General features: G+C 39.6%; 7 protein-coding genes across 7 annotated transcripts; 4 read left to right on the plus strand and 3 right to left on the minus strand.

Moving 5' to 3' along the window:
• Positions 1 to 1,492: 1,492 nt before the first annotated feature.
• Positions 1,493 to 5,228, plus strand: L201_002584 (uncharacterized protein; the record flags this gene model as incomplete). Its single annotated transcript, XM_066218358.1, has 5 exons — positions 1,493 to 2,017; positions 2,104 to 2,787; positions 2,847 to 3,736; positions 3,801 to 4,619; positions 4,703 to 5,228. 5 exons carry the CDS (start codon positions 1,493 to 1,495, stop codon positions 5,226 to 5,228), a joined length of 3,444 nt encoding a protein of 1,147 aa, XP_066074455.1.
• A 525-nt stretch (positions 5,229 to 5,753) lies between these two features.
• L201_002585 (uncharacterized protein) lies at positions 5,754 to 9,926 on the minus strand (the record flags this gene model as incomplete). The annotated part of the gene is made up of 9 exons (XM_066218359.1): positions 5,754 to 5,922; positions 6,021 to 6,268; positions 6,349 to 6,466; positions 6,524 to 6,672; positions 7,149 to 7,768; positions 7,827 to 8,274; positions 8,341 to 8,457; positions 8,561 to 9,685; positions 9,753 to 9,926. The coding sequence occupies 9 exons, from the start codon at positions 9,924 to 9,926 to the stop codon at positions 5,754 to 5,756; spliced, it is 3,168 nt and encodes a 1,055-aa protein (XP_066074456.1).
• Positions 9,927 to 10,339: 413 nt separating this feature from the next.
• On the minus strand, positions 10,340 to 14,088 carry L201_002586 (oxoglutarate dehydrogenase (succinyl-transferring), E1 component; the record flags this gene model as incomplete). Its single annotated transcript, XM_066218360.1, has 16 exons — positions 10,340 to 10,792; positions 10,847 to 11,011; positions 11,067 to 11,167; positions 11,216 to 11,362; positions 11,423 to 11,517; positions 11,592 to 11,758; positions 11,810 to 12,049; positions 12,107 to 12,171; positions 12,228 to 12,463; positions 12,507 to 12,512; positions 12,574 to 13,111; positions 13,193 to 13,341; positions 13,410 to 13,664; positions 13,720 to 13,815; positions 13,883 to 13,907; positions 13,965 to 14,088. 16 exons carry the CDS (start codon positions 14,086 to 14,088, stop codon positions 10,340 to 10,342), a joined length of 2,862 nt encoding a protein of 953 aa, XP_066074457.1.
• Positions 14,089 to 14,676: 588 nt separating this feature from the next.
• On the plus strand, positions 14,677 to 15,322 carry L201_002587 (uncharacterized protein; the record flags this gene model as incomplete). The annotated part of the gene is made up of 4 exons (XM_066218361.1): positions 14,677 to 14,781; positions 14,864 to 14,921; positions 15,010 to 15,134; positions 15,218 to 15,322. The coding sequence occupies 4 exons, from the start codon at positions 14,677 to 14,679 to the stop codon at positions 15,320 to 15,322; spliced, it is 393 nt and encodes a 130-aa protein (XP_066074458.1).
• A 3,903-nt stretch (positions 15,323 to 19,225) lies between these two features.
• On the plus strand, positions 19,226 to 21,397 carry L201_002588 (uncharacterized protein; the record flags this gene model as incomplete). Its single annotated transcript, XM_066218362.1, has 7 exons — positions 19,226 to 19,389; positions 19,462 to 19,531; positions 19,598 to 19,684; positions 19,744 to 19,837; positions 19,893 to 21,073; positions 21,129 to 21,260; positions 21,332 to 21,397. The coding sequence occupies 7 exons, from the start codon at positions 19,226 to 19,228 to the stop codon at positions 21,395 to 21,397; spliced, it is 1,794 nt and encodes a 597-aa protein (XP_066074459.1).
• Positions 21,398 to 21,926: 529 nt separating this feature from the next.
• On the plus strand, positions 21,927 to 22,279 carry L201_002589 (uncharacterized protein; the record flags this gene model as incomplete). Its single annotated transcript, XM_066218363.1, has 2 exons — positions 21,927 to 21,968; positions 22,025 to 22,279. The coding sequence occupies 2 exons, from the start codon at positions 21,927 to 21,929 to the stop codon at positions 22,277 to 22,279; spliced, it is 297 nt and encodes a 98-aa protein (XP_066074460.1).
• A 1,920-nt stretch (positions 22,280 to 24,199) lies between these two features.
• On the minus strand, positions 24,200 to 26,193 carry L201_002590 (uncharacterized protein; the record flags this gene model as incomplete). Its single annotated transcript, XM_066218364.1, has 6 exons — positions 24,200 to 24,343; positions 24,456 to 24,686; positions 24,761 to 24,768; positions 24,851 to 25,605; positions 25,676 to 25,792; positions 25,889 to 26,193. 6 exons carry the CDS (start codon positions 26,191 to 26,193, stop codon positions 24,200 to 24,202), a joined length of 1,560 nt encoding a protein of 519 aa, XP_066074461.1.
• Between the last annotated feature and the right edge of the window lie 192 nt (positions 26,194 to 26,385).

A 26,385-nucleotide genomic window follows, 5' to 3' on the forward strand; every position in this document is an offset into this window, starting at 1 on the left:
ATATGGAACGGCGGACGTGCGCTCGGTTAGAGCAGCTCGTGCGAGTCATGCCACCCAATCAGACACGCATCTGGATTATGGATTACGTCCGAGAAAATGCTGATGCGGCGTAGTCAGATGGCGCAATTCATTACAAATAGGTTGTTACAACATCAAAACGTATTCAAGGGGAACTCTCAGAACGGCTGGGTCCCTTTTGATCTGAATGCTGCTCGGCTCTAAGCCATCTGTCTGAAGCCCTGATTCTGCAGATCTTGGCGGCGACATTTGTTGGACTCATGATATATGCATCTGGCACTCATAGCTCTCGAATACAGATACAGTATGTAGGCGGTGAGAGATGGCTCCATGTCCTGCTGATCATGAATATCAAAATAATCCTCGGGGTGACTGAGTAGTGTGAATCAGTAAGTCAAATGGTTAAACTCGTTGCGCAAGCCAAGCAATTCGGCGTCCGATCGGAAAAAGTATGGTCTCACTTGTCCGGTTATCACATGCATGACATGGTGATGGGGATTAAAGTTAGGACGACGAATGATCAGTGGGACTGCGCAATACTGTGTGACTGAGCTTTGTTTTAGTTGCGAGTTGCGATTTGCGGGAAGGGACGGCGATAACGAGGAACCGAGCAACCAGACTTATCGTCAGTGTGTGTACCAACAGAATAAGTACAGTAGGCCTAGGACCGAGAATCCGAAATTAATTAGCCATTTCGTCGCTCATAATCTTGCCATCTTCCTTCGATTATCTACAAATTTCCATTGACTAGAATTATAGCTATAGCTGTTTAGATCTACCAATTGAGAACTTTGAGGTTCAGAAAGGGCAAAGGGTTAAGAAGGGAAAAAAGTGGAGGTTGTCCACTCGCGAAGATAAACGATAAGAAATTTCAATAACGGCTAGCTCAACCATCCATCCGTCTGTCACTGCGAAGACATTGAATGTATCGTTCTGGCTACCAACGCCGCATTCTACCAGCCTCTCCGAGCTACAATATCTCATCCTGTTGATTGACCCATTTAGGATTGATTGCTTTATTTAGGAAGGTTGGTACCGGTGTTGACTTTTGGTGGGTACAGAAGGGGGATCATTTAGATTCAGCTAGATAAATTATACATCATTCAACTTGATCACAGACCTCCAACCGTACACATAACGAATAACGACAACAATCACGAAAGATATAAGAAGAGTACTTTTGGAGCGAGACTCAGAGTTCGCTTGACATACGTGGTAAAACCTTCTTTATCCAAACCTTTATAGTTTATTTTGACAGTGTTACGACTACATTTCTCGGTCCTCGGATATCCGACTAAATCCTCTCATACTCAAGAAGATAGTCGTACATATCTAGTCTGTAACTAAGTCGATATCCAACCTTCTTTCTCAATCAACATTTTATCTAGTATTAGCGTAACCATTTCGTCAATTTTGGCTTTCTCAAGTCATCACCATTTATCGTATTTCTCTACCCCAATTTAACGAAAGTACCATGACAACATCAACGACAGTCTCGCCTTTACCGACGCCATCGAGCATCGCTGATTCCAAACTCAAAGTCCAACCATCATCCTTGACCCCATCCGCTGACAATACTCCACGTATACCTTCAACATCCACTACGCCTACACCAGCACCAATGTTATCTGGACCAAACTCTGATGAACTAGGAAGAAAAGGAGAGTTAGAAGAAGATGAACTTCAAGAAGACGAAGCAGAAGAAGATGATGATGAGTTACGTTTACCTCCATTACCGACGAAACCTAAAGAAATGCCTTCCAGACATCCTCCGTTGATGACTACAGCTGTTATGAAAGCTCCCCCTATATCAGCTATACCACCACCAACCTCGTCATTCACCTCCAAAACTACAACTGTAAAAGCACCAATAAATACGCCAAGTCCGAGAAATGGTGGGATACAACATGCCGGAGCTGGTGGAGGAAGAGGAAGTGGAAGTGGGAATGGGAAAAGTAGGAAAAGTAGTTGTGAAATCTGTCATTTTAGGAAAATCAAAGTTAGTCCTTGGTGATTTTGCATGGACTTACTATCGATTGAATAAGCAAGAAACTGACGTACTCCATTTGCCACTTATATGAATAGTGTGACCAGCAAAGACCATCATGTTCGTCATGTACACGTAAAGGGCATAAATGTAAATATGCCGACGAAGCAGGTATTATCTATCCTTCTTTGCCGGCTATAACACCTAGACCAAATTTCAATCAAAGAGCAATGAGTGTGACTGTGGTAAATGCTTCAGATCCCTCAATCAAGTATACGATGCCAGTCCCTGGATCAACAAAAGTTTTGGTATCATCAAATAATACGAATACTCCTACACCATCGTTAAAAGTTGGTTATGGACAAGGACAAAATGCAAGTCCTCATCCTGGATGGAAAGTCACAGACGGTACCAACACCCATCATAGCGGTACCAGTGGCGGTTTGAACGGTAGTGGTTATAGTGAAGAAAAGAAGAAAAAAGCTGAAAGAAGAGAAAGAATTGTCTCTGGATTTGACAGTGACTCGGAAGAGGAAAATGATTCGAAAAGAGATGAAAGAGAAGGCAGTGTAAAAGGTAAAGGAAAAGATGAAAATAATGCCGTGAAAGATTTAGACGGTGAATTAGTTGCTTTAGTAGAAGAGGGAGATCAAGAAAATAAGCGAGATGACATTGACGAATTGGAAGAGGAGGATCAAGATGCTGATAATGAGAGCGGTTTGGAGATTGAAGCCCGGAACAAGAAAAGAAGCGCAGAGGTAGACGATGATATATCGGGAGAGGTGAGATCACTAATTCCCCTAACCTGATCGAGATATCTGAACTGATATTATCGATTCAGCTTCTTGAGCTTGCTTCTGCGCCTCCCAAAAAGAAGAAGCCATCATCGTCGACCTCCTCATTGTACACGCACCCGCAACACATTCTATCAAAGCCAGCTACAAAGCCTGTCACGCACAAACATTCACATGGCAAACCTTCCATTCCGGTAGGCGTGTTTCCACCAACTCCCATAACCAGCACACCGTTTGCAAGTCGCAATGATGTTCACCGATTTGATCCATACACAAGTCCTTTACAATACTTGGCAAATTCGTTACCAACACCCGAGATGCAGCAAATACTATTCAACACGTTTTTCACTGATCCATTCTTGACGGAGGGGATCTCTTTACTTCAATCACAATATATGGAGGGCTTCAAAGGTTTCCTGGAAAGAAGACATGCTCGATATCTACCTGGTGATGCCACAACGTTGGCTAACGCATATGCTATCTTGGCGACCGCTTTGAGGATATTACCTGAGGAAACCGGTAAATTGATTTTAGCCAGTCAAGTACACATCACAAAGGGGCTCACCAATGTTCCAGCAAATATACATTTCCCCAGATCTTTAGCTAAATTAGTAGCTTGCCAACCTGCAGCTTTGAATGATCCCACACCGTTAGATCAGAGATATTTAGATTTGGCTTTGATTTCTGCTCAAATCGCCGAACAAGCAGATCCACCTAGTATAATGTTGGTAGCGTTCAAGCTCATCTTGTATAGATCTTGTATGCTAGGTAATAGGAAAGACAAAGTTGTTTTAGCTGGAATGTGGTTAGCTCAAGCTGTCAAAGTCGCCCAAGCTTTAGGTATGGGCAAAGAATGGGAAGGTCTGACTCAAGCCGATAGGGAATTGAGGAGAAGAGTAATGTGGTCTTTATATGTCGCTGATAGACATCATTCATTGTGAGTCAGCGTGTCTGCCATTACGCGTTAAGCTGTCTTTGCTCATGTTTGTTATCCACCCTAGCGAGACCTCATTCCCTTATACCATGATGGATGCTCATCAAGGTATACATCTTCCTTCTCCCATGGCAGAAACGGATTTATATCAACTTCGACCTGATGTACGTGAATTACCTGCGCACGCCACAGAGATTGCTCCCACAGCATGTACAGCATTATTCATTCATACGCATTTAGCAAGACGCATAACGCCGATTCTAGATTCTTTCGCAACTATATCAGCAGCTAATACACCACACGACTTAGTATTGAGGTTTGACGCATCATTAGATGCGTTTCAAGATGCTTTACCACCATATTTCAAATTGTATCCATTAACTGAAACACAGTTCGATTCTACAAATCCTTATCTTATAGCACATAGGTTAAGATTACATTCTACATTATTGGAATATAGGATTGGTGCACATAGAACACATTTATTGAATTATTTATTACCTTCTTCAGCAAATTCAAGTGGATTAAATACAGAAGGCATTAGAAAGATTTTAGTTGGAATTTGTTTAACAAGTATAAGAGTACAAAGATCAATCAAATTATTCTTGGATCCGAAAATAAGTTTTAGATTATTTAATCCAACTATCATATTCGAAAATTCAATGACATTATCGTTAATCATGTATATTGAAAAATATTGTAACATGTCTTCCACAAACAATATAAATTATATGTACAGTCAAGAATGGTTATCAATGAAAAATGGTTTATCAGAATCAATTGAATTGTTAGAAAATGCTATTCAAGGTGAAGGTCAAACTTATGCTAGGAGATCTGTTGCTGTGATAAGAGAATTCATGAGTAGAGTTGATATCCCATTAAAACCGTGAGTTGGATTGTGGGAACCATTGTAGCTGTTTATGCTATTCGATTTTAAGGCAAATGCTAAATCAAGTTATACCCTATCAGATTACTTCGAACCCAACCACAATCACCAACACAAGCACAAGCACAAGCAGAACCGCAACCGCAACCGCAACATACAACTACTGTAAAACCTGAAATATCACCTCTACAAACTAATATACCACTTGACCATCATGAATCTCGTTCACAAAGCCATGATCCTCATCCTCCTCCTGGACATGGTCGTCGTACTAAAAGACACTCTACACCAACCGATACGGAACAATCGAGGATGAAATCACCTAAATCACATGAGAAACACACTTCCATTCCAATTTCCACTACCATGTCACCACAAAAATCTTCTTCTTCGTCCAATAATCCAGCCCCGAACAACCAACAACAATTACCTTCAGTGTTATCAGGTACTCCACCACTTCAACAACGTCAACCACCACAATTAGATCCTTATATCACCCATATCGTATTATGGTTAACTGATATCAGTAACAGTGGTTTAAACCTTGAAGTACTTCTTAGAGAACCTGAGTGGGTAAATGGTTGGGAAAGGATAGCAGCTGGCATGTGAATAAATACATTCGTACGATCTTGATAAGACAGACTTTTTCCTTGACTGGTGCAGTATCCACAATACAGTGACGTATAAATGAAACAAGATGGTCCTGTTACTTTGATTGAATCATTGGTTTCTTGACAATCTCTTTCCTACGATGGTTTGTGATCGTTGCCGATATACTTGATTATCTATGTCTTATGCGCTTATCCTTTAGCATCCTTTAGGCATATGTTAACTGTTGCATATTATCGATTCTTCGTAACGATGAAGCGCGCAGAGGTGTTGAGATCTCGTTCGCTACGGGATGCAAGTAAATTGGATCTAACTTGGATTCAGGTTTTCTGTCCGTCTTTCCTGGCATCAAGGCCCCATATTATGTGATCAGATATACATCTATATACAAGGACTAGACAATTGAGAGAAAGCTGTCTTCAGATTGGAAAGGTGAAATTATCCGGAATCCGTATTATCTCACAGTAAAAAAAATTGTGAAATATAAGTTCACATATGATAAATCTCATTTTATTATATACTATGTTACAATCTTTCCAAAAATCCAATATCGAATAAGCCCATTGATCTTTTATTTATAGGCCAGATAGTTGAACTTTCTTTTAATGTTGTGACTAATCTATCGCAAATGTTTGTAGGATAAGACAGAGTTTCAATTTGATTTCCAATACCAAATCCAGGTAATTTGTCAAGACTATTTTATAGGGATCAGCTAATCTCTCCTCTTTCAGTTGGAAAAGAAAAAAAAATTCGTGGATCAAGAGGTAAGAGAGATATATTATTTATACTTACTCATTCTCATTATTGTTTTCAACTACTTTATACATCACTTTAGCTGCTCTTAAATTTCTCTGATTATAATTTTGATTGCTTGATATCGTGTTGCGTTTATCGCCTATAGTAGAAGCCACAGATGATCTCCGCGTATTCGTATCATCAGGTTCACGAGGATTTACTGATATTCGTAATGGTGAATGTAAAGGTGAAGATTCTGTTGGACGAGTATATGACATCTTGACAGATTGGTTAAACAGCCAGATCTGTCGAGGGAAAAGGAATGAGATTGGTCAGTTGCAGCATTCATAAGGAAATATTTAAAAATTTAGTAGGATCAACTTACGTAGATCCTTTTGTTTCCTGATTCTTCATCAGAAACGATAAACCGGTGACTTGCATGAGCTTGTGATAGCTCGAGCATATCCGATACCACGAATACTGAAAGAGGGAAACGAACGAGTCTAAGTTGATTGGGTAAATCAGTTTTATACGTGAATATATTAGGCATTATGACCTACTCAAGATGATCTCCCATATCGGCTTCTTTTGACAAAGCAATAGCCCATTTCGAGAATCTTACTGTACCAGCACCAGCTTTAGCATCTTGAGAGCGCTGTTTACCTAATACTTCGCCGCATATACATGTAATGACATTCCATGCATCGTCCTGTTTTGATTAATTTCACATTAGCGGATTATCTTTTTCATATACAATGAAATCATAATATTCGGAGAAGAAGGTGTATGATTTAAAGGATGTAGTCTCGGGAGTAGCTTTTATTCAATAACACTTTATGAATCAAAGTTTGATCAATCCCAGACTTGGGATTAAATTGATATAGGACCTTTGTATCAGCCAAAAGAGAAGATTTATGTTCATAAATCAATCTCTTATCTCAAATATCTGCAGCCCTTCCTCACATCAAAGATACCTCGAATAGATACGAAACTAACTAAGAGTTCCGAATGTCCTCCAGGTCTTTGATGAGAGATATGAAGAGGAGAACAAATGAGATCATCCATTGAAGAAAGGATGAAGACCTTCTTATAGCCCGTAAATAGAGTATAGGGAACTGAGATATGTATTATGTGAAGGGAAGGAAGTGATATTGGGATGAAAGGACAAGACAAGAAAAAACTCACTTGTTCACCTGATGTAATGTCAACATTGATATTATTCCAATTTACTCTTTCCTTGCCGATTAAGAGATAACTTGCACCTACAAGTACACTACCATCCTTGGGCCAAAACCCAATTTTAGTCTGTTCCGCTAATTGAGCAGTAAACGAAGGATCATTGTGACACATCCAAATCTCCATCATTTCTGACCAATGTTCACTTGGTAAATCTTTATACAAGCTATCTATGTTATCATTGAAGGGTAAAGTTGATAATTCCCTTTCACAAGATGTACAGCAAAGTGATTTAGCTTTGGTATTTCTCAAATCAGGTGCTGAGAGTGGATATGCAGGTAAAAGCGATACCGCTGCGGGCGGGATAGGTTGAGCATTAAGTTTAGCTTCTAAGTGAAGTGATTGAGGAGTAAAGAAAACAGATTGTCCAGGTTGTACAGGAACAGGCAAAGCAATACGAGTGGAGATAGTTGGATCTTTCTTCGAAGTAATGATAGCTTCTTCAGAATCAGTATTGGTGGTCTCAACTTGTAATTCTAGGTTCGATGACACGCCAATACCATGTAAAGTAATTTGAACTGATCGAAGATTTTCTTGGTGTTCAGCAACGAAAGCGATATTATTGATATCTGGTAAAATGGGTTGTAGTTAGCTATACGAAACGACTTTAAGTACCCGTCAGCTTACCAAGACCATTACTAGACTTTAGCCCTTGTGGACCACTACCTCGTCTCAACATCCCAGCGACCTTCTTAAAAGCAGTAGGAGTATTTCTTCCGGACGTACTCTTTTTACCTGAACCACCAACGGAATTACTCCTTGATCTGGCCATACCTTCACTTGATTCTCCATGGAGAGCATCACCAATAACCGATTCTCTTCGACTCGGATTTTGACTAGACAAGAAATCTTGTACTGTAACTAATTCGAGGGGGTCTTCTATTTTCTCACCGTTCGGACCATTTCGAGGCGTTGGAAGTATAAAATCTTGATTCTTTAGTCTGCCCGATGTAGAGTAGTCCATGATATCTTCAATAAGCGAGGCTTTCCGACTAGTAGTTGGTTCTGAAGCATCTTGATCATCTAATCTTCTCTCTTCAGATTGATCTATCAAATCCCGAAGAAAGTGATCCCGCTATAGTAGCTCAACCATTAGCATGATTGTAACTTAAAGCATGAGGGAGGAACAATCGTTACTCACATTCCTTAGTTCTCTGGCTCTAGCTAATTCTGCGTCGACATCGCCCATAACAGAGTCCTGGCTTTCTAAACGGCTAGCTTCAGCTTGATCAACGATTCTATTGATGAACCGTTCTCGCTAAAGAGATTGAGATTAGCATGATATTCTATAACAGCATGTCATTCTATAACTCAGAGTTATTTCTATCATCAGAGATCAAAGCATCAAAGTTACAACTCACACTTCTATTTTCCCAACCCTCACCACCTTCAGCTCTTTGACCATCTTCAACTTTTATCCTTCTTTTTCCATGAGCTCTTTCAATTTTATCCCAAATTTCTTCTAATTCCTTCATTTTTTGTCTTTCTAACCTTATCTTGTCTTCTTTGCTTAATAGTTTATTCCCAATCCGACTACTATTTTCACCTAACGTCTGGTCTGTTTTCGATAAAGAAGTTTTATTATTTCGTAATGCAACTCTTTGATCATGATGTAATCTAGGTGAAACAGAAGATAATCTTTCTATAGCTGAAGTCAATGAGTCTAATTCCATTAACATCTTTTCACGATTTCCTGTAGGCTCAGCTGCGAATGATAATTCATCGTTTTCTTGCGTTTGTTTTGTTGGACCTTGAGATTCAGGTGCAAGGGAATGTGAATCATCGTACGATGGAAGTATAGATGCATTATCATCTTCGTTTTGAAGTTCACCTTTTTCTTTCAGTTTGTTGTGGTCCTCGAATGAAGTTGAGTGGGCAGTGACATGTTGTTCGTAACTTGGTGGTAATCCATTATCCGTAATTGAACTCTTAATACTTTCTCTTGATCGTTGCAAGAATGTACTGTCATTCTTGGTTTTGGATAAACTGATAATAGCAGTACTCAGGCTGTCTAATCTTTGCCAGGCTAATTCTTCTCTTACAGCATTTATAGCAGGGTGTAATCCTGAAGAGCTGGCGTTGCCAATGGGGCTACTATTCTCGAGGTCTTTCTGAGATTCATTGCCGTCGAGATATTCAGCATCATCTTGCAATCTAGCCTGTTGTAATTCCTCTAGTAAATATGTTAAAGCATTAAATGAAGTTTGTGTTTGATTATCATGATTTTCTTCGAGATTTGGGAAAGAGTCGGTATGTACAGTAGAAGGTGTTATATTTGTTGAAGGTGGTAACAGATCATCTAATTCATAAGTAACCTCTAATAGGTCCGTCAACGCAGTGACTAATTGTTTATTCTCGCTCGATGGTTGATTTCCTACTCTAGATACGTTATCAACTTTGGATTCAGACGATGGTAAAAGGGAAGATAAAGCATTTATACATGATTGTTGGACTGATGATAGATGAGCTCGAACGTATGTTTTTTGCTAATTCGTAGAATATACTATAATGTCAAAAATAGTCACACATGCCGCCCAAGCGGATATCACTTACTTTACTATTACTACTCTCATTTTTCGTTCTAGATATACTTGCCGATGATGATGTTGATGTTCCTACAGCTTGTTCTGATGGAAAAGGTTCAGGGGGTGGAGGTAATACATCAATATCATCTTGGAAGTGTTGTTGACTGACAACTTTAGGTGGACTAGGTCGAATAGCTTCCATCTCTTTTTGTTATCGTTTCGACTAGATTGATACAGACATGAGATGAATCGGTTTGGTTCGTTTTCTACGCTATCCTTTTCAATTGTCGATACCTACGTTGACATGTCATGTATCTGAACGACATGAATACTGTAACAAACTGTTGGAGTGATTGGTCACTGACATGCAAATTACTGAAGTGTAAGAGAGGGAAAGAAAACACCAAGCGTACTAGCAACAATATTTCCGAGTTATCTCACCATCTCGGAAAATAATGTCAAAGCGCGTCGAAGTCGTCTTCCCCTTCCTCTTCCCCTTTCCCTTATTCATACATGCATAAAATCATATACTGTTTCATCCTTGTGTCGTAACGAGGACAATGACAATGCATGAACGAACACGATACACAGTATAAAAAATTGTACAAAACTTGCTTAGTATAATGCAGCTTTAATAATCTCGTCAACTTCTTTCTTATGCCATTCCCCAACTGCGACAGCAGTGGTAGCACCTGATTTTCTGCCCGCATATTTGATGTTACCTTTATAACCAATTTGATCTAATACATCCTCTATTCTAGGTTTGACATATGACCAAGGACCTTGATTAAAAGGTTCTTCTTGTGCCCATATGATCTCTTCCATATTCTTATATTTAGAAAGACCCCTTTCCAATTCAGAGTAAGGGAATGGTGATAATTCCTCTATACGTACCATGCTTATATTCGAACTTGACTTTTTATCTGATTTGGAAAGAGCTTCGAGAAGAGTATAATAATGTTTACCGGAGCATAAGATGACTTTTTTTGCCGACGAGCTGGAAGAAGTCTCGAGAATCGGCTGGAAAGTTGTGCCCGGTGTCATTTCATCTAGAGATGAAGCCGCCAGCTATTCAAAGTATGTAAGCAGAGTTCTTTGACGCTGGAAGGGGTAAGGACTTACGGGAGATCTCAATAAACCCTTTGGAGAAGCGATAATCAATGGTCTTCTGTAGTTCCTCTTCATTTGTCTTCTAAGTAAGTGGAACAATTGAGCAGGAGTAGAAGGATTGGCGAAAGTAAGGTTGATCTCTCCATGAGTATCGAAGGTTCTAGCGTCGTTCGATAGCTGAGACAGGGATCAACCACCAATTATCATCCCGATGCTCGTGTTGTAAACATACCTGTAAAAATCGCTCAACCTTGCAAGAGGAATGTTCGGGACCAGCCCCATCATACCCATGAGGTAACATCATGACGATACCACTTTGCTTCAGCCATTTTGCTGTTTATCGATTCCATCAGCTTCAAGTTATTTCGATTGTTCACTTACCTTGAGCACCAACAATAAACGTATCAATCATGCTTTGTGCTCCATTCATGAAATCACCAAATTGAGCCTCCCAGATAGGGAGTAATTTGGGATTCGACCAGGACATCCCAACTTCGAACCCCAAGACCGCCATTTCGCTGAGAGAACCTGCGACAATAAGGACGATTGGTTATATGCAGGCATTGCTATCGCTAATGAGAAACTTACTATTGGCAAGTTCAAGTTTTCCTGCACTGTCTCCAAGCTCCTGATTAAGTGGGATATAGCATGATTCCGTTTGCTGATCAACAAACATCGCGTGCCTGCAAAGCAAGAGATCAAAAATCAGATCAGTTTCATTGTGAAACGCAACTATATATTACCTACCGCAACTTACCTTTGAGAGAAAGTACCTCTGCCAACATCCTGACCAGATATTCTAATATCATTACCTTCTCTCATTAGAGATCCAAAAGCCATTGCTTCGGCCGTGGCAAAGTCCACTTTACTGTCTAATGATTTCAAACGAGATGCCACATGACGTTTCAGCCTTGTATGTATATTCTGTCTCAATGTGTTAGCTAAATCAGGGAAGACTACAGAACACAACCTCACGAAATTATCTGGCAAAGTCACACTTGCTTTTGCTATTTCAACCAGTTGTTGCTTGTCCACTCCCGTGTCGGGATTATGATCTGCATGTGATTCAGCTGGCCAAACAAAATTTTTCCATTTCACTTGTAACATATTAGATTCCGGCTGGTAGCTCTCCATTCGGCTGAATTGTTCCTCCAGATAGGCTGTGTATTCTTGGCGTAGTTTCGAGGCACTTTCTTCTGACAGAATATCCTGTTGCTGCAAGAAGCGCATAAGCCTCAAGGGAGAAATCGAAAACCATTGAACATTACTCACTTTCAATCGGGTCTCGTACAGGTCCGGAACGCTCTTTCTAGCTCTAATCTTTTCATACATTTTTGCTGCAATTGTGTCAGCAATTCCGTTGACGATAGAGTTCAAGTAGGAGCAGACTTACGTTGCGTATAGGCAGGTTCATCAAGTTCATTATGTCCCCATCGTCTATAACATATAAGATCGATAACCACATCTTTTCTGAACATCTGTCTATATCGGAAAGCTATATCTACAGCTCGTGATACAGCTTCTGGGTAGTCTCCATTGACGTGCAGTATTGGACAACCGATCATTTTAGCTATGTCCGATGAATAGACTGAGGATCTTGCTAAAGAAGCTGGGGTTGTGTATCCAATACTATGGTGTATCATTCAGCTGTGACCATTTTTTCGCAACTCACTTGTTGCTGAAATCAGATATCAAAGTCAGCTAAATAATAGGTAGACATGATAGCTAAGGATGCTCACTTTACGATGATATGCACAGTACCACCACTACCGAAATGGGGTAAACCACTCAAACCCAAACTTTCCGCAACTACACCTTGCCCTGCAAAAGCTGCATCACCATGCAATTGTACACACATTGCTTTATCACCTAATTGACATTCTGTGGGGGAAGTTTTCAATAATTCCATTTGTTTTGCTCTCGTCACACCCAAGGCAACAGGATTGACGGCTTCTAAATGACTTGGATTTTGCAGTATTTTGACTTCCACATTTCGGTCTTCACCTTCAACCGATTTGAAAGGGATTTGCCTACTTGCGGATAAATGACTAATTACATCACCTGTAGCACCAGGAGCTGTGGTTGGATCAAACTCTGGTTTACCTTTGATTTTTGCGAATAAAGCTTTAGGTGAAAAGTTTAATAAATCAGGATCACATAGTAAGGATAATCTACCTCTGTGAGGAAGTGATAAGACAATGGATGAAATACCAGATTTGGCTGATACCTCGAATAATGAAGATAATGCTGGTAACATGCTTTCCGCTCCTTCGCAACCTGAAAAAGACATGTTAGCCGGACTGATCGATACTATACTGTACAATATATGAGCAGGAGTCAGAGCTTGAAAATACTTACCATATCTCTTCAAATTGGGGAACTTTTTGCCAAGGAATTTATCCAACTCCTCACTCCTCATCAATAGCTTCCATATGTGTTCCTGTCTTTCCTTCTCGAATGGACGTGGAAATGACGATGCGTCTGTCTCGACATGATGCGAGAACCACCTATCATCAATATTTCAGTAGTTTCTCCCCACAGTAAACGAAAGAAACGACAGGGTAGGATTACTCACAGCCGCTCGTTCTTTTCAGGACAGTGCATATATTCAAACCCAATCTTGTCCACATAAACCTCCATTAAATGCTTTTTGATCTTTTCCAACGATACAGTAACATCTGATCCTTCACCAGTTTCAGTCCTTTCTGGTGCAGCCGTCGATGGTGGGACTGTTGGTTCGGGAGATGGTGGAAGGTGAAGTATACCTTGTAATGGATATTTCTGCGTATCTTTAAGACCATATCGAGAGGGGTTCAAAGCTCCAACTGGGCTACCTATACGTTTAGCTTTCAGGATGCTTCTGGCCAATAGGTTTGATGACTCACTCTCTATCCATCAAATCGAGAGGATCTATCTGTGCAGCTCTATGACCATGCCTTCTGACGGATTCTACGTATCTGAGTAAAGGTGCATTGGCGTTTCTAAGTGATTAACAACATTCATTAGTGTCCTTATTCGTCACCAATCGTGAAACGGTGGATAACTTACCTATTGTCTAGCTCTTCTTGGGTATCTATCATTGTCAAGTCAGTGTCAGGCGTATAATCATTTTGTACCAAAGCCGACTTACAATCTGGTAATTCGTATTTTGTCGGAACTCTATAACCAAAGGTAGCGTCGTCATGATAAAGTCTAATCCTACATTTCGTGCTATTTGACAAGCTGACGCGCTTGTGAAGATATTTGTACCACATCTGAGAGTCCGTTCTATGATGAAGGAGCAAGGTAAGTTCCGTCCGTTATTTGGTAGAGGAAGTCTCGAATATCGATAGTGATGGGCATCTCATGGATACACGAAGACCTAAAGCATCTGGTTATATATGATATAATATAATGACCTTGACTGGAAACAAAGTAGCCCATGCATTCCTCAGACAAGCGCTTATCGACATCTGCAACTGAAGGAGATCATGTGTCAGCTGTCTGATTGTAATTGTTATACATATATACGATTAAAGATATAGGTTGATATTGGGATATCCAGATGACTGTGACATCCCATCACATGACGAACACGACAATCCGGCCAGGACCGAGAGGACGCTAAATGGGGGTTGACGTGTACTGAAGGTGTATCATATATTACGTATTCAATGTATTCCCAGTCTCGGTTTATCGGAAGAATGCTTGACCGATTAACCAGTACAGGTTTGTGTTGACGTTTAGACGATAAGACGAAACGACATACTATCAAGCCTAGACGTACTTACTCAAAACATCTGCTTATACTATCCTGCCAACATCACTACAACAATCGCCATCAAGTACCCTATTCCTGCAAGATGAGTACTGAGCTACCATTCCCGGTTTTGCCGAAAACCGATGAGGGTAAGAGGATATGTCAAGTTATTCGAGTCAAGCCAGAACGTTTGGAGGAATACAAAAAAGTCAGTAAGGTTTGACTTGGGACCAACACATGAGCACAAGAGTGTGATTGAGATTATGGCTGAGTGATATATTGTATGATAGGTACACGCAGCTGTTTGGCCCGAGGTGCTTGGAGCTCTGAGGAAAGCTCATGTCGTGGGTAAGTCGGTATTTTGTTGTTCCTCGACTGTTCCCTCATAACACGGTGCAATACCAACCATGTATAAGAGTACTAATCAATATGATAGATTACTCAATCCACTTCTTCGAACCTCATAATCTTCTTATCGCCCATATGAGATATATCGGAAACGATTTTGATAAAGATATGGCTGGTATAGCTGAGAATGAAACTACAAAACGATGGTGGCAGGTAAATATACGCTCAATCTATTAGGCAGAATTGATTATAAATTGAATTATCTGCTGATTTGTTACAAATCTGTTGTCTATTAGCTCACTGATGGGATGCAAGAAAGTTTCGTACCTGGTGCAACAGGATCCGAAAGTGGACCAGGATGGTGGTTATCTGCTGAAGAGGTTTTCAGAATGGAAGGTTAAATGTATCAAGAGATGTATCTCGTCAGTATGTTCAAGTTCCAAAAAGTATCCAGCAGTAAGTATATGTAATATCTTTAATCAATCAGCCCAGGTGCACGACCCGCTCCCTGCCCTGTAAACCACTCTTGTGTTTTCGTTCTAGTCGCAACATGATAATCGAGACTAAATTGACAATCCCGCGGTGTCAAGCCAAGCCTTCGTATGCCTATCGTCTTGATGGTGGATTCGAGATATGAAGTATGTTCCGTTTCGACCCAACGCTTCAGATAAGCTTAAATCAACAAATCGAATGGTCACTTTGACTCTACCTCAATATGGATAACCTTATTCGACTTTTCAGAGAAGCGTTTCCATAAAAGCGATGGACTCATTAGTGAGCTGATGGAAGTTTACATTGAGTACATATTTGAGCTGAAGGCTCGAGCCACGACTGGGCTCGATGGAGTCGGGTGACCTATCAAACATTATCCCTCGGCTAGTCATACCGAATTTCGAAATGGCAAGACTTCTCCTGTAAGCCATAAACTTGATCGATGAACATCTTCGAGGAATTGTCAAGAGCAGCTTCTACCCCAATTATATTACCTTCCCTATGAATGTGAACGCCATCGGTATTCGTGTCAGCTGATAGAGGTGGAACGATGTATCAGAGATGACTACCCTCCGCGCTTGTTTTTCAAATCTAGTGGTGGGTAATCTTTGGCTTCAGTCAAACGCAAGCGGGGATGTCAATATGTGGGCTATATCCTAGATCTATGATAGAAGGAAACGATGCTCTATCGTCAAATGTTCCCGGGTTAATCGGTTCGTCCCCAATGATGTTAAATGCCGAATGCTTCTCTGTTCAACGGTCTAAGCATTCCTAAAAGTAAGATCTGTGCATAGGAAAGAAGAAAGCCACCGATCGGTTTGAATGTTCTTTGCTTATCAGACAAGCAAGATAAAAGATCTTTTGTGCATCAATAGGTGAGAAATGTATGGTGGAAATAAATCATTGGATCCGGAATAGGTAATCCTCATACCTAAGAAAAGTAGTGTCAGGCACAACAAGCTTAATCGAATTTTTATGTCATTTCTTTCCGGTCTGTCCGAACTTCCTAAACTAACTACAGGAAAACGACTCTGTGGAAAATTGTACCTGAGCCGATAAAAAATATAATGTAAGTGAGTATTTGTTCAGTCAGGTCAATAATAGTTACGATGTGGAATCTCGTACAGATCGACCTGTAGGTAAAGCTATACATACAGTACAGAGTTTATAGATAATTAAATACATTGCGTACACTGAGACCATCATCAACTTATTGCAACGTAACATACTGATACCCCAGATAACAATGAACACAGATAGACCTATATGCAGTATCATCATACTTCGAATATCCTTAGAGTTTCATGCTGGGCCATAGCCCTTACAAAAGTGCACCTCAAAAGCTGATGTTTGATGCACGCACGAAAGTAACTATGATAATCAGGTACAACCGGAAATCGGAATCGATCAACATTTATATTGGTCTGTGCGTACGTTCATTAGACGACTTTATGCCATGAACTTACATTTCCCTATATATCGGCATATGTACAATAGCATAGTGATTAGTGGGTTGTGCATCTAATTATGGATTGTTGCTCGCGATCTTCAGACTGATGCTCGGAGATCATTGACAAGTTGGTCCGAATAAGAAGCATTCCTTTGGCTTTTCTTCTTTATCCTTCTTTGGATGTAAGAGGCGCTTGAACATAAGGCGGACGTTGTAAATCCCCCATCAATCCTGTATAACTTGAATGACTTGTGCGTAAGAAGGACTCTTGTTGCAAGCTTTTTACCGATCTACGTGTGTTCTGTTCAGGCGTAAAAGAGTGGTCATTTTCCGGAATGAACCCTGAAATGATCGTCAGTTGTGATCATGAACCGGATGGGTCGTTCATATACAAGCGCTGAGCTTAAAAACAATGTTCCTCCGAGGGTTTAAGGAAAAGGACGTAACCATGGAAAACAAAGTTTGAACTGAGGAAAAAGTTAAATTTGTTGATGACTCTTTATAGGTTACTAATGCTCTGGAAGTAACCTATATTTGCCGTTAGTTACCAAGCTAGTATTAGATAAACTCGCAGCGATAATAATATGCAGACGGCCGAGCGCTTAACAAGGTCTAGCTAAGTATCGACATTTTGTACGGATATAGGTGGAAGGACAAGGAAGAGGAACGTTGACTGACAGTAGGTAAAAGCACCTATATTTGTATCAAGTAGTAACCGTAAACACGACGATATCCCTGAAAAATGAATTTTCTTTTCTCTTTCTTCCTTAATCCCAGTTTTTTCGCGCCTTGGCGTTTTTGGGTGACTTTTCCTTTACTTACATATTTTGAAATGATAGTCTCTTTACGGTATAACTACTACGCTAGTCAATAAATGTACCAGCTAATCTCAGTACAAGTTATGACCAGCCCTTTCTCTTATTCTCTCTTTACCCTTTTGCTTGAAATCCCGGTCAAGTAAGACCTACGGTGCAGGGTATAGTCATACCGCATTAACAGAGTTATGTACCGTATCACTCCTGCAGATGCCTCGTTTACTTCGTTCATCATTATTGCGTAGTAATATTGATTGTTAGCTGGTGCAATCAAATGAAGTTGTCATATCTCATTGTATCACTATCACCTTTAGAATCATCGCTGTATAATTATCAATCGTCCTCATCATCCTTGTAAAACAAGACAACCGTACTCTCCATCTCAATCATAACAATCCTGGATAATCTATCCCATATTGGACTTTTCAGACTTGGTTCAATTCAGTTTTTCCTCTTTCATACATAACATAATTAACAATAGTTTAAATTTACTTCCTTCTTTCACAATTCAATTCATTTACTACAACAGCACAAATCAATTACAATTTAATAACATCGCTCCTTCTCTTCGGCTTTGCTTACCAGTATATGAAAGAAAGCTTAATAAGAACAAACATAATTTCAGAACCATACGTGATTGAATAGATGAGTAGAATACCATAGAGTGTTTATTAAAACCGATTTCAATCGTCATCAACAAATAACAAATAAGGTGTATTCCAAAGGAGAAAGATAGCTACATAGTCAAAGACTCTATATAGACTGGTTTCAACATCAAGCTATAGAATTCTGGACTTTATTAGAAGACGGACATAACAGTCGACTTACCATCGCTCCATTTGATCACGTCGATAAAAGGTGAATCAAGTGAAGACTCAATTATATTCTGGTCGATATTCAGAATTCAATCAGTTTCAATTAGGTCCAAACAACGTACCACAACCCAACCAATACCATCGCCTTTTCTTAGTGCATTTTGGCTCTTTGGCAAACTCTTGACCGCTCAATTCTCTAGTCATCATTGGTAGACCGGATTTTTAGGATATCAAGTTACGCCACCGATAGATCAATTCCAGTTATATTATTATCAGAAAGGACATATCATGCTTGTTATCCGCTGCACATTACCACACGGTCATTAGCTTTGAATCCAAACAACACAGAATCGAAGCTCCAAAATTAGGCAACAAGCTTCTTTCGATCAGAACACGCCTTCCGATAGAACCACTTCATTCACCGATAACAACAACTCCTTCCATCTTAACACATAATTCACTATCTGCCAGTAATAGCCTTGGGCTAATTAACAGATCGTTGATTCACTTGCAATTACTCAGCGAACTTCAGCTTGCAATTCACAACTCAAAGAAGGGATAGCTTTTTTTACCAATATCACCAAAACATTGTTAGCTCTGCTTAAAATCGTAGAATCGAATCATACATCTCCGAGCACAATCAAGAGGAGGAGAAGGATTGATCGAAATTACAGCTAACGATTTCGCGTCTCTCTCCTCTAATCGATAATATAAGAACTTTCCACCACCAAAATGACATTCACTGTGACCCAAATTAACGCTACGGGGGCGTCTATAATATCAGGCCTAACATTAATAGCAGCATCGTATCTGTTCATATCGTTAATAAAGCAGGGGAGAGGGAAATTGAGAGTAAGATTATTGATAGGGATGGTAGTTAGTGATCTGATCCTCGGGTGAGTTTCATCATATACGATATTATTTGTCGTTTGTTTTTCATATTGATTAAATTGGTCATTGCGACATAGTCTGGTCGCGCTGCCGCCTGAAATCATGTATCTGGCTGGTGATCCACAGACAACAGGATCTGCTGGATGTGTAAGTAACCTTTCAATCAACATAGAGTTGTTTGAAGAAAGAGCTAAACAAATTCTCTTTTACCAGAACGCATTGGCTTTCCTCCTTACTTCCGTTCTTTTCAGTCAACATCTATGGACACTAGCTATCGCTTTCGCCACATATCTCCTTCTCGTAAGTCACTCTCTTCCGTTTCTTCTTAAGCTTGAACTACATTTAACCATTTCTCGTAGATGCACCCATTATCCAGCATGACCAGCGCTTTTGAAAGATACTCTTGGGCTGTTGCTCCCTTAATATGGGCAATATCGATAATACATTCAGCCAGTAAGTTTAAACCAGATTAACTCTTTTAGGTTTTGATTAATAACAATTTCGATAGTCTGGCATGGAACCGTTGGCTGGGTGAATAATGGAAGTTTGTGTTACTATGGAACCAAAGGCAATGGTTTAGACCGAGATTTAGTACAATTCATTCCACGAGCCATCGTTTTCATAGTGATCATTGCACTATATTCGCGATTATTCCGATTTCTAAGAAGGCCAGATACCATTCAATTATCGACACAATTTATGGCTGGAACTCAACCTGATGTATCTGATACCCATAATATCGAAGAAACACATCAAGGAAACGGTTCAAAAATGTTTAAACCTCTATTCAAATTAGGTAGGGGATCTACAACGAATAAGGATCCAGTTAATCCTGATGCTCCTTGGGAGGCATTAGAATTTGTTACTGTTGGTGGAGCATATGGAGGTAAATTAACCAACAATACACCTTTACATACCAGTTCAATTGATTTTACACCTACAGTACCTTCAGGTATATTATTAGCTTCTAGACCTGTTTCACCAGAATTAATCTCACCATGTCAAGAAATAAAAGATCCATTCTCAAATGTCGCAACAACGAATCTCTCTCATAGATTCCCATCAACATCATCCGAAACTTCTGTACCAAATTCAAGTTCGAGTTCAAAACAAACTTTAGGTACAGATACATATACAGTTGTTACACCTGAATTACATTATCAACCTGAAGCTCCAGGTTCAATTGATTCAACAACGAAATTAGTAACTCCAGATAATGGTCACAATACTGCGATACCGACAATACAACGTCATCATGTTTTGTCACCAGTTTTATCACAAGGTTCACAAGCTGATTTAGATAACGATTTGGTGAATAAACATTTCGGAAACCAAGATTCAGATGATGGTCTGTCAATACATGATAGATTGGGAGTATATAATAATGAGTTGAATGGGGATAGAAGGACTTCTTTGGTAGGAGGAATCCCGATGGTTGCTCCAGAAAGAAGAAGATCATCTTTAATAGCTTTTGATAATGGCAATCTTGGTGAAGATAGGAGACCAAGTGGTCAAACTTTAAAAGAATTCTTTCAAGAATATCAAGTTACAGGTTTAGATGATATACCTGAAAATAGTAGTAGAAATAGAGGTTCTGCAACAGGTTCTAGAAGTGGTATACCACAAATGTCAGCTTCAGCTTATTTCAATAGACAAGCAAGTTTATTGATGTTGTATTTCCCACTTGCCGTGAGTTCCTTCTGTTACAGATGAGATGACCGGTAACTGACACTATCCTCCGTAGTATATGCTTGTGTTTTCAGTCTCTTTAGTTAGATTAGTATATGATATGGTACATGGTCAACCAACACCAGTCTTAAGTATAATGTCATCTTGGTTAGTCTTATCAGTCGGTTTAATAGATGGGGCTGTTTATGTGAGTTTTCAACTATACATCCTGAATTCGACAATGACTGTCATACTGATATAACCCTTCTCTGCTAATAGGGCATAGCGGAATTAATGGTAAAAGCTAAAGTACGGCGTAAGATGCCTGAACATATGCCTTCGTAGAAGATCTATAGAAAACGTAGAATGTAGAAAGTAGAATGTAGAATGTATAATGTAGAATATAAAATATCTATAACATATCAAATATCAATATACATGGGTCTTAAGGGACAACTATAACTTATATAGCATACATAGCATACATACTATATGCATACGCAGTGTAATATTTGGGAGTTTAGAGCTTGGAGCGAGCTTGCAATCAAAGTAATTTGTAGAAGCATCGTTCATCCATCCTTGAAGACGGGTCCCAACTCACCATGGTATATATCATTCCTTTCTTAGCTTGACTACAGCTTACCTTTCTTTGCGGGTTTTCCGCACGAAAGCAAGGATGATGTGAATAATTCTCGCCCATAGTCAAATCTCGAAGCCATTTCAGCACCGTCCTCTAACTATGTATAGAGCGACTTTTCACATGTTTGACCAAAAAATCCCACTCTCTACTTACATCTTTCTATTTCCAATCTTCCCAGTTAGCTGTACTACTAGAACAGTAATCGTATTTAATATCTCTTATCGTATCAATAGCATGCCCTCCACGGCTACAGCTGCTTCTTCAGAAGGAGGACCCGTGAGCTTCATTTTACCCTTACCTTGGGGGCAAAAATACTAACTCCGGCATTATAGTCAACCGTTCCATCTAAAAAGCCAAGTACCCAGTTTCTCGATAAATCGGATCTTTTATCCCCTGACTCCCTCACCGGCAAGGATTTCGGTGTAGATTATGTTCTGCTGGGACACAAGACTTGGTATTCAAGACGATTCGACAGTATCCAGAAGAACGGCCTGAAGACTTTATCTTGCCTTGCAAAGGACCCTAATGCAACAGAGGATACCAAAGCACTGGCTAAAGTCCGTCAAAATGGCCAATTTTTTTTATGATGATCCTGATAAGATCTATTTTAGACCAATCTTGAATCAAACGTAAGCCAGTAGATCAAACCAGGTTTTTGTCGCTGCTCATCCGAATTTTGTGAACGTGTTCAACTTGACCGGTCGGGAAAGTGCTGAAAGTTCGTATACCTTGGCCGAAAATTTGTATTTCGATTCGTCAATGGAAGTCACCGATTATCCAAATCGTTTCAACAGCTTGGCTCCTGGCACAGACTCGATAAATGGGGATATGCTGCGCCCTATACTCACTCACACGGAGAAGTTGCCTCCTCTGGTCAAGATTTTCAAGGACAATATCTTCCAGAAGCAGTGGTCGAAGCTGATATTATCAAACCCAGCTTATTCGTGCCTTTTGATTTCGTAAAATCAGTTGTACCGGAAGGTGGCAGAATGGCATAGTGCGCCCGTTATTTAACAGCTATTGATACTCCATACTGTACATGTCCACAATTTTTTACCGAAACATTGGATAGTCTGTTAGTTAGGGACAAGTAGGTAGAGTTCCTTCTCAATGTGTGATGCATACGAGTTTTGATTTATAAGAATTCAGTCAGAAAGCAGTGACCATGATGGATATCAACCGGAATGGGAAAAACTGTTAAGGCGAGTACGTGTGTCCTTATATATGGCTTGGTTATGCAGTACAGTGCTTTTGCTCACAGGGCTGCTGTGTCTAAATTTCACTTCTGAGCGTATTGCTTATCCTTTTTCCACTCAACTTCCCTCCTTTCATTGAACCTTTCAACCATGAATTCGCATTCATGGAGAGAATTCCCTCGCTCAGTGAGCGCCACTTGAGTACTATACAGTATGCGCCTGGTAGGATAACCGCTATCGATCACATCCATCATGGAGGGCTTCGACAACCATGTTCAGCTTGTTCTCTAGATATGGAAGATCGATATCACACTGCTTTCTGCTCAAACTTATGTCGTTATCTACAGTAATATCTTGATTACTCGGCTACATACAAGATGTCTGCCTCAACCGAGAATACCTCGACCTTACAAAACTGCATTACTATATCAGACTTGATCTCTCCTGCTAAGTTGAAAGAGTTGACGTACGGAGAAGATTTCATATTACTGGAACATCAAGCAACTTCAAGTAATTACGATAAAATCCAATCAGAAGGATTGAAGAGTTTGAAGAGACTGGTTTTTGAGTCAGGGGCGAGCGAATACCTGAAATCGCGTTTCAGGAAGATCAGTAACTATAGTGAAGATGCTGATACTAGCTTGATCAATTTCAGACCTTTTTTGCCTGAACAAGTCAAAGCTTATTCAAGTTGTATTTAGGTGGCTGCTCATCCTGATCATATCAGTTTAACTCATTAAGAAGACTTGAAACCCTCTTCTTCTCCTACTCATACTGATACCCAAAAGGCAAAACGTTCAGTTGGGTTTACGGATTATCTCGATAGGTTGTCCAATTTATCAGAAGATCAAGTTTTGAATCAACACGGTGAACCTATTGATAGATCCTCCTTGGGCCATATTACTGGACAACAGCAATTTCTACCAAATGTGATAGTCAAAACAGACATCATTCAACCCGATATGTTTGTATCTTACAATTTCACCAACTCGTTATCTCTAGGAGAAGAAGATGTCCAAGAGTTGACCGGGTCTAGCATTATTATAAAAGGAGGCCCCAAGATTTCAAGACGATTGAGATCAATGATGAGGATCAGCAAAAGTCACTCAAATAGAAGAATGAGACAAGGTCAAGTTTTCACTCGAAATCTTTTGGATTTATCGGATGTCGTCGATCTGTACGACAACGATTATCCCGTGGACGAGAACGGGAATCCCACCCTACAATGATTACGACCTGTTCAGAGATCGTATGGAGTGATTGGCAGAGGCGAGCTCACTCGTTCCCAATACATATTCAATATGCATGAACTTATGATGTCGTTGATCCACCTAATGATTGTACTCTACGTATAGCAGCTGTCGCTTCTCTTTTACCCTCTACAAAACCTGTCTCCCTAGATGCCGTGAGTGATTTTTGAAACAAGTTTAAGGCTGAAGGTAAATCATCTTCCATCTATGATTAAGCAAAAAAAGAATTGTTTATCAGCCTCAACGTCATCAGATAGGAGAATTATAAGCTGTATGAGGATATCCTTCAAGCAGATCCAAATATAGCAATCACTCACCTCAGCTAGCATTCCCAAATTATATAGACCAACACCCTTAGCTCTCGAACATATAGCTATAGATGCCTCTAAAGGTGAATCTTTGTAATTTTCAGCTTCAGTCTCTCGTAAAGCTTCTTCAGATAATTGTAGTGAACGTAATGACCATGATTTTGAGATTTTGATTGATTTGGCTGATCCTGGCGGAGGCGATGATTGTTTCAATGCATGGGATGATATCGTTGTCATCAACTGTTAGAATCGCATTTGTCAGTGCAAAGAGTCTATTTGAGAATCAAGGAATGACATGAGATACTGTGGCTCACCATAGCAGCTAGATGAGGCAGAAAGAACCAAGCGTAAATTAAGTGAATTAGCCGATTGTGCCAAGAGTGAAAGTAAAGCTAAGAACGTACCTTGACATCTATCTCTTACAGGTGGAGTCGCCTGACTACCAGGAGGTAACAATAAAGATACAGCTTGTAATAACAATTGAGCAGATAAGTCATATTGACCTTTTTTAGCATAAACTTCAGATAAGGCTTCCATTGTCATACCTAAACCTCTTTTATCAACTGAACCACCTGAATTTGTATCTTCAGAAATTTCACCTGAAGGTAAATCTACATCTCTACCTAAAACCACTTGACCTTGACCATCTCTAGTATTGTCAATGATTCCAGATTGTGTTTGAGATTGAGATTGATTTATATTTAAACCCAATTTTAACATTGACGTTAAAGCAGAAGATAAATAATATTCCGAAGCTTCATTCCAATTTTTTACAATTTCTCCTTGTGGTGTTAAGGTGATATTTTCAGAATATGATGAAGATTTAAGTAAAGGTGCTTTTCTAGAATTTGAAATATCTAATGATAATTGACCTAATTTTTGATATAATCCAATTGCTCTAATATGATCTTTTTCATTCAACTTGTATTCTTTTCCTATCCATTCACCTGATTCAAATCCTGATGATTGCTGAGAATTTATCGGTCTAATAGGATTTGGACCTAACATCTCAACGGCATTTCTCAATTCTTCAAATGCAGAAACTCTCTGTCCCATTAATTCTAATACATTAGCTAATTCTACATAAATACCAGTTATCTTTTGTAATGGTTCTGGTGATAATGCTTCTGGACCTAAATTCAAAGCTACCTCCAATGCTCTAATGAGGGTGAATTTAAAAGTCTTGTCAACATACTTTTTTATACAAGAGAATTTAAAGATTTACTTACTCCCTGAAGTATTTCTCAGATTTCATATAATCCTGTCTTAATTTCGCTTTTAATGCTGCTCTTAGATGTTCTCTGACAGCTTTCGGCCATGTTTTCAATGTAGAATAAAATTCTAGCCTAAAGGATCATTCGATATTATATTCTTAGCACGGTTCTTCAGATCATGTCTAGATCTCAACCAAGGTATATCCAGCTAAGATACTGGAAACTCACAATCCATATATAGTCACAAGAGCTCCTAAACCAGCTAAACCACTGAATATCCATGATATCTTCAAACCTTTCTTCTCAGATTTCGAATCAGTTTTGACACTTCCTTTCAGATTTGGTGCTTCAGCTTGACTCTGTTGAGTATTTTGACTCTGCTTAGGAGGATCCGAAGTTGTAGAATTCCATCGTCTCGAATAAGCGATCGGAGCTGGAATCGATTTACCTAAAGAAATTCGTTTGCAAGGTATCGAAGCACGTCCAATGGTGCTTGCGGATCGTAATAGTGACGTTGAAGCTATTCTTGACATATTTTTAAGTTTGTTTGTCAGCTATGCGCGAAGATAAGATAGAAATCAGATAGTTTAAAACTGTCACATAGAAATAATGGATCGAAATGTGAATGTCCTCCACTTTATCGAAGTTTCAGATTCGGTTACTTAGAAAGTTGAGTCAAAAAAGAGCGTTAGTCGACATATTATTTTCCTTTTGTCTACTCTTTC

The sequence above is a fragment of the Kwoniella dendrophila genome, chromosome 3 (assembly GCF_036810415.1).
Source record: "Kwoniella dendrophila CBS 6074 chromosome 3, complete sequence".
Lineage (NCBI taxonomy): Eukaryota > Fungi > Basidiomycota > Tremellomycetes > Tremellales > Cryptococcaceae > Kwoniella > Kwoniella dendrophila.